We start from the raw sequence: 8,074 nt of genomic DNA, 5'->3' as shown, positions 1-8,074 counted from the left end.
ACGTCCGTAATAGTGCGTGTGAACATACCCTAAAACACATGTTTCACATCTAAAAATGCTGAAAACCACATAGCACAACTGCCATAGTGTAAACACTGCAGAGTTTCCGACCAGTATTGCAATAGAAGCAAAAGTGGATGAGATTAGAACAAATCTTATCTACACACTGCGGGGAAAAAATACAGAAATTGACCTGTGGTGCGGATTCTCAATGTGAATAGACTAATAGATTAACACCAGCTCCATTTTACTGATAACGGATGGAATACTGATGAAAAATATACTTGTGTGAAAGCAGCCTAAGGGCCTGTTCACATAACCATTCGCTTTCCGTTCCGGGGTTCCGTCGGAGGTTTCCGTTGGGTGAACCCCGCAGCGGAAAGTGAAGCCACAGGTTCCGTTTCAGTCACCATTAATATCAATGGTGATGGAAACATCGCTAATGGTTTCCGTCACCATTCCGGCAGGTTTCCGGTTTTCCGACGGGATCAATAGCGGAATCAATAGCAGTTTACCGTCCGAAACAATGGAACCCTGTCACAACAGTGACAGATGGAAGCCATTAGCTAGGTTTCCGTCACCATTGATATCAATGGTAGGGGAAACGGAAGCTGAGGTTTCCGTTTGCCTTTCCGTTGAGGGGTTAACCCAACGGAAGCCTCCAACGGAACCCCTCAACAGAAGGGCAACGCCAATGTGAAGGCCAATACCACTATTTTATCTTTGACCTAATTGTCAAAAATACCCCAACTCTGTTAGTCCCACGGCTAAAAAACGAGTGACAATATAACATAGAAAAGAAATCACAACATTAAAAATTCAATGACTTATTATTATTTCAACTGCGTCAGGCGCTTGCAAATTGGTTACACTACATGGTATATTTTGTCATTATGATCATGCATTGAAAAAGATGGCTTATTTAACTCTTGCTGTGCTGACTGGATTTAAAATATATTGTAAATCCACCGTAAAAGAAGCCCAATTCTCATCTCATTGCTTTGATGCAAATAATATACATATGAAATAAATAAGTTCAGACAAATACATGGCAGGCACGGCCAAGCAGGTGACATCATGGGATAAAAAGTATGGTAGCCGACACCTGCACTGCATAGGAGGCAGCAAAAGCAAAGCGCTGTATTGTCGAGCCCAGCCCTTTGGTGCTGAAAGTGTTAAGTGCGTGTAGAATTGTGTGCAGATCCGTGTGTCGCCTTGAGTGATACACAGCATTTTGTCCAGCGCTGTAGTAGTTAAACAGTTGGTTCACATTGTGCGTTAGCAGCTGGGCCGAGGAAGGATCATCTATTTATGAATGAGAACAAGAGGCCGGGCATAATTGAAGACGTCCCTTGTTCCACGCTCAGTACAGAAAGAACTGGCGGATAATGCAGCTGCCAAACTGTTTACATTGAAAAGCTAATCCCAGAGCTGATGACCCAAAAAAGACAAAGCTCATTACACAAGCATCAAAAAGAAAAGAAAAACACTAAATAAATAGGTTACTGGTCTGCGTCCCATTATTTCATTGCAATATCCTAATAAAACTATTAATGCCCCTTAGGGATTGCACATAACAATGAAAGATGCATCCACCCTTCTGGGAATAAAGGCCTTCCGGACAACACTTATTCAACTCGCTCGGCTCTTGGTCAAACGCAAAGCTCGCCATACAGGAATATGACATCAAGGGGATTCTCATAACAGGGCATATTGGTGGGGGGTCCAGGAGCTGGGAGGTCAGGGAGGACATATGTAGCTGCCATTGATTTCAACAGAAAGGTGGGCGAACATGCGCAGCACAGGAAAACGAATGAACGGATCTATTCTTTAGGCATCATGCACACGAACGTTTCCATTTTGCAGAACGCAAAACACGGATCCCAGGGTGCTGTCCGTTTTTTTATGCTGACCCATTCAGTAAAATAGGTGAGACAAATAATGGACAAGAATAGAACATATTCTATAATTTTGCAAAACGGACACACGGACCGGCAAGAAAAAACAAACGGATGTGCATGGCCACATAGAAATGAATGGTTCAGTATGCTGTGCGCAAAAAAAACCGGATAGAACACTGAAGAAAACGGTCATACGCATAAGACCTAAGGCTTCATGCACACGACCATGCTTTTGTGTCTGCAAATTATTCTGATTTTTGCGGATAAATTGCGGAGACATTCATTTCTATGGCTCCATGCACCCTAGTTTTCACAGATACGCGAATCCGGGCAGCAAAAACTCAGGACAAGTAATTTTACAGTCCGGATTTGCGGCTTCACAAACTGGTGACATCTGGATAAATGGACCGCAACGAATCGGTGGTTGTGCGGCCCCCACTACGGTCGTATGCATTAGGCCTTAGAGACATTAGTGGGGTGCAAGCTCCTTCTTACTAACATGACAGAAGATCCCATCTTGGAAATACCCGAGAACCCAATAGCCCATTACTCATTTATATACTCTAGAACAGCGGGGGAGATATATCAAAACTGGTGCAAAGCAAACGTAGAGTAGTTTCCCATGGCAACCAATAAGGTCACTGCTTTCATTTTCCAAAAGGCCTCTGAAAAATGAGAGATGGAATCTGATAGGCTGCTATAGGCAACTCCTTTACTTTTCCTTTGCACCAGTTTTGATAAATCTCCCCCGGTGTTTCGCAATATACCCTCTATTCAAATGACATCAAAGTATGATCATACACTGTATGGTCCATTAGAAACATAGCATAAGGACCGTGCCAGTACCCGCTGGGTACCACAGGTAAAGGACATTTGCAGGTAGAATGTTGGTGTTTCCCGGCTCACACATAGTTGTATTGTTAGCAGCATCAGGCATAAGAAGAATAACACCACATATTCATATAACGCACAGTGCCACATTATAGAAATATGTCTTGCACATATACAGGAATGTTAGCAGCATTTTGTGCCACCTTTCCAGCGCTCTTAACAGTCACAAGGAGAACACCTTGGCCGATAAATACAATCCGTAAATACTTGTGTTATATAATGGCGGTAACTAGCAGCACTAGAGAGGTGTAACGCGTGTGTTGCGTGCACGGCAGGGAAGAGTGAATGCATCTTCTAGTGGTTTAATACCATTTCTGCCTGGTTGCAACCATTACTGGTGGGCACTGGAAATAAAAGGAGGGGGAGGGGAGTTTGAACGTTGAACTATTGGAAAGTATTCCAAAGATTTTGATGAATTATTCTCACTCTCGCTTTCTTATCACTACAATCACTGGGTCTGACAATTGGTTAACAATCTTCCATCTACTATAACACAATTGTTAAATCAAATCATGTATGTGGTTTACAGATAAATAATCTGATAATAGAAGTTTTGTGTGAGGGTGGTCAGTGCCACCTATAGTTTGTCAAAGCTGATAACATGCCCAAATGTTCCATTTGGAGGAGGTAATATATAAGGCGCATTCTATACACGATGACAGTGGAATCAACAACATGATATCAATAAGATCAACTCCAGACAATAGATCTAGTTGTTGCCTCCTTTTATGAAGAACACAATGGTTATTGATGCCTCCAACGTGGTTGCACCCAGGCATCATCTAGCTAACATTAGTCCTGCTTGGTGCTGGACAGTCCCTTCAGATAGGTCCTTACTACCAAACCCAGGCAGATAGTGAGCAGCAGCAAGTACCCTACTGTCCCCTGGTAGGTGGGTGAGGTGTGTGGAGTCTTCAAAAACTGCTCCAGCCCCTGCTCCACATAGTGCATCTGGTCATAAATACTGAGGAAGGTGAAGATGTGGAAAAGCTGGTGGCTGTGCCCAATGATGTCAAACAGCCCTGGCTGGATCCTCTCCGGGATCTTACTGACATTGAAGAAGGCGGCCACCAGCAACCAGAAGTACCTCCTGTAAAAATGGACGAAGAGAGTGGGGTTCTCACTGCCCAGGTCAAACAGCAGGCTCTCGATCATGACCGGGCATGCCATGCTGAGTGGCATCGCAAAGACAAAAGTGCGGATGGCAAAGGGGTAGGAGCAGTCCTCGGATCTGCTCTTGCAGCATGCCACCGTGCATGTCACCGCCAGCACAAAGGCAACTGGCAGCACCAGCTCGCTGTACAGCCTCAGCAGCATGCCATAGTCCACCCAGTGCCAGCCTAGGCTCTGCAGGTACGGGGTCATCACTCCCGGGTCCAGCAGGCTCAGCCTGGGCAGCAGATAGTACGAGTAAGCCAACGTGCTGGCAAAGCCATAGTAGCTAATAGAGGCATAGTCCAGGAAGAAGAAGGCGGCACGCAGGCGCAGGGAGCGGCAGCTGAACACATGGGCAGTGCAGCTCATGGCAAATGTCAGCAGCACCCCCGAGGCGTAGCACCAGAGTGGCAGCAGCGCAGGGTGGTGCCATGGCAGCTCGCCGGACAGGAAGAGCACCTGGTAGAAGCGGCTGGCGAACAGCACCAGCGGGATGAAGTGCGTCCAGAAGTTCAGGGTCTCGTTGGTGGGCTGGAAGATGGATGCCAGGCACTCCTGAGCGGTCAGGTGCAGCCGCCGGTACCCGGACAGGATGAAGCACTCCACGAAGTCATCCGGTACTTCGTCCCAGCGCAGGAGGGAGGACGTGTCCCGGGCGTATGTCTGCGGGGGCATGGTGCCCTCCTGCGATCACCCGATCTGTGCTGCTGATGATGATGAGGCGGGGGGTGAAGTCGCAGAGCCGCTGCTGAGCCCTCCAGCTCTGTTCTCCTTCAGCATGAATGCGGCAGCTCAGCTGTAGTCATGCACAGCAGCCTGCACCACTCAGCATCAGAGCCCCGAGCATCTGATCCTTCAGCCTGTACATTCCCCCATAGGGAGGATGGTGAGGTGTGAGATCTATCAGCAGCTCGACCCCCATCCCTGCCTGCAGAGTGGCTGTTCCTGACCTTGAAGTTTATGATGACAGATACACGGGCGACACTGTACCGAGTATGGACGAGGGGGGAGGGGGGGCACTGATTGTATTTTCCACTGCAGACAACTGATACATGGCATACAGTGATCGCCCTGAAATCCAGAGCCCTACCTGCAAAGATGAGGATGATACAGTTACCTGAAGAGATGTAGTGAGGTCGTGACCCGAACCCTTAAAGGGGCACTAGACCTAGTTTATATGATAAAGGCTGTGTGCCAATGGCGAAATAATAGATGGATATTGCACTGCACTAGAATTCATCTTTAGTTTTTTTTTTAAATATGTTTTTAACAAGAAATATCCTCTGATGAATCTTATTTATGTCATATCTATCAGCTGCAAACTGATGAAAAAATACATTGGCTTGTACCAGTTCAGTCAGGATCTGTTATTTATAAGACTCAGACAACGGATGAGGGATCTGTTTCACAAAATATAAAAACATACAGCAAAAAGACGCAATTATACCTATAAGGGATTGCATATACAGCGACTCCCTATTAACAATTCTGGGATCAAAATAGCCCCCTTTGAAAGTAGCATCCATCCTAATATAGGGATCATAGTGCTTCAGTTGCCCTACAAGTCTTTGCAGAATATAGTCTTCTATGCAGCCTGTCTTCTGCCCTGCAGCCTGTCTTATACCTATGGAGGCAGCAGATACAGGCAGTCATCAATTATAATGACAGGATGCAGGGCAGCCACTGGTTATTGGATTTCTCTGCGGCTTGCCTGTCCTATAATCATTCCTCTGCTCCTCACGAAGAAAGTAATTCCGATATGTATATTAGGGAATTTATCAACCTCAAAGGCATAAAATGTGCAGAGTTATATCACAAAGTATATCTTTATTAATTCATAGTAGTGTCACAATATAATATATACTTAAAGGGGTATTCCGGTTACAAGTTACCCTCTTACCATACGGATAGGGGGTAACATATTGTAACTGGAATACCCCTTTAAGAACCAAAGAAACATAGCTAAAGGGGCACTGGTTGGTAACAGCTCCGCCACTGCAGATAACAGATAGTAAACAAGTAACGTAGTTACGAAGTTAGGCCCCCTTTACAATAGTAATCATATAGGATATAATTTAATAATAAAAATACACCAAACAATATGTAAAGCACACTACAATAAAGTTGATGGACTACAGGACGTAACAGGCAATTAAAACTCAAGGGGTAAAACATTGAGCTCACCTGTGTCAGGGACAAAGCGGCACGCTACGGCCATGATGGTCCTCCCAATGGTAAAGGCGTAACACACATGCAATCAGGAAGGAACGGGCCCCGCGATTGTGTCACCACACTCAGAACCATGGAAACGTGGGTGAACTCCGGGGCCCCCTCCATTGTATATAGAAGATCAAATATAAAAAATGAAAGAAATAATAGTTAATAAATAATAAGTATATTAGGGAATTGCTGTATATGCGATTCCCATTTGTACGAGGGTAGCTTCACTTTTGACCTAAACTTTAATGTCTGTTTCACTGGATGAATACCAATGGGAATTTTTTGGTTAGAGCCTAACCTTTAATGTGAGATTTATTTCTTTTTTTTAGCAATTTAAGATAGTGATACAATTGTATCAGATAGTGATACAATTGTATCCATAAGGTTCGTTCACTAGCGCTTGCGCACTTTACATTGACATATGTAATAAGTTCAGATAGGACAAGGATGAGATTTAAATGGTTAATACCATCACACTCTAGTATTTATAATTTATTTTAGCATTTTCCTGGTTTTTATTTATTTTTATATTTTTATATTTTTTTATATTTATTCAAAAAATATTATGTTTAAATATTTTTGTTCCAAGTTGGAACAACTTATTAGCTGCTAATAAGAGAGCTGCACAGACATCTCTATAGCAGCAGTAGCTGAAATACAAGAGATTCCTCTAGAGGAACTCCTAGAGCAGCTGCTCATGTTGCTTCAGTTCCTGGCACACACCTTGTGACAAGGAGGGTACCGGTCCCAACTTGGAACAAAAATATTTAAACATAATATTTTTTGAATAAATATAAAAAAATATAAAAATAAATAAAAACCAGGAAAATGCTAAAATAAATTATAAATACTAGAGTGTGATGGTATTAACCATTTAAATCTCATCCTTGTCCTATCTGAACTTATTACATATGTCAATGTAAAGTGCGCAAGCGCTAGTGAACGAACCTTATGGATACAATTGTATCACTATCTTAAATTGCTAAAAAAAAGAAATAAATCTCACATTAAAGGTTAGGCTCTAACCAAAAAATTCTCATTGGTATTCATCCAGTGAAACACATATATTACTCAAGGGAAAAACCACGTATATTTACTATTGCACAGTGAATAAAATAAACTTTAATGTCTCACCAACTCCTACAATCTGCCTGGTCGTGGAACAAAATGACGAGCTATCCAGCATGTTATCCTGCGCTTCAATGGACGCATTTGATATCTTCCTTTGCAAAGCCTGATTTATCTTCTTTGCTGTGCAGTCGAATGCGATCTGTTATTCTCTGTTGTCATCCATTTCAGACTGGGGAGTGGCTGACTGCAATTTTCTTTAATAGGATTACTGACAGGGAGTCTAGAAAAACATCTGCTCCCATGATCACCTCTTTATCTCACGTATCTCCAGTTCTCGTAGCCTCCAGAAACATGTGCACACTTATGTGTGAATGATATTAGCAGCGCTGTACAAACTGCATTTTTTGTCTGTGAATTAAAGTTGCAAAGCCTTTATCAAATCATAAAATACCTTACAACATGCTGCCATGTGTTTTCTGTTTAAGCCCCCCACTTCTGTTTGTTCCGATGACCTCCCCTTTCTATATCAGTGACCAGACTTGGCACATTTCTCAATCATGTCAATTTGTACCATATGTATCAAGATGGTGGATGCTGCATGATACAATTGGCACACTAAACATGCCGGTCTTTAGGATGACACGTCATGACTTTGACTCTACGCTAATATGTTGCACCAACAAATAGTGCTAGTCCATAGTAAGTTTGTTGATACCAGAGCCGGCTCCAGATTTATGCCGGGCCCCTGTGCGACAGAGCCTTAGTTGGCCCCTTTGCGGTGCAACTCACGCAGCGGCGGTAGTAAAACGTAATATAACAGTTAGGCCCACTTTGTG

At 43.5% G+C, this 8,074-nt stretch overlaps 1 protein-coding gene across 1 annotated transcript; it reads right to left on the bottom strand.

The window, feature by feature from the left end:
* Window positions 1-829: 829 nt before the first annotated feature.
* On the bottom strand, window positions 830-4,974 carry PAQR9 (progestin and adipoQ receptor family member 9). Its single transcript, XM_075861469.1, has one exon. The coding sequence runs from the start codon at window positions 4,620-4,622 to the stop codon at window positions 3,585-3,587; it is 1,038 nt and encodes a 345-aa protein (XP_075717584.1). The 5' UTR covers window positions 4,623-4,974; the 3' UTR covers window positions 830-3,584.
* Between the last annotated feature and the right edge of the window lie 3,100 nt (window positions 4,975-8,074).

Source organism: Rhinoderma darwinii, chromosome 4 (genome assembly GCF_050947455.1).
Source record: "Rhinoderma darwinii isolate aRhiDar2 chromosome 4, aRhiDar2.hap1, whole genome shotgun sequence".
Taxonomy (NCBI): domain Eukaryota; kingdom Metazoa; phylum Chordata; class Amphibia; order Anura; family Rhinodermatidae; genus Rhinoderma; species Rhinoderma darwinii.
Note: the sequence above shows the minus strand (reverse complement) of the source record. Positions and strands in the feature narration are given on the sequence as shown.

Bases quoted from the DNA above. Each gene is read 5' to 3' on its own strand.
- PAQR9 (XM_075861469.1), bottom strand. From the start codon at position 4,622: ATGCCCCCGCAGACATACGCCCGGGACACGTCCTCCCTCCTGCGCTGG.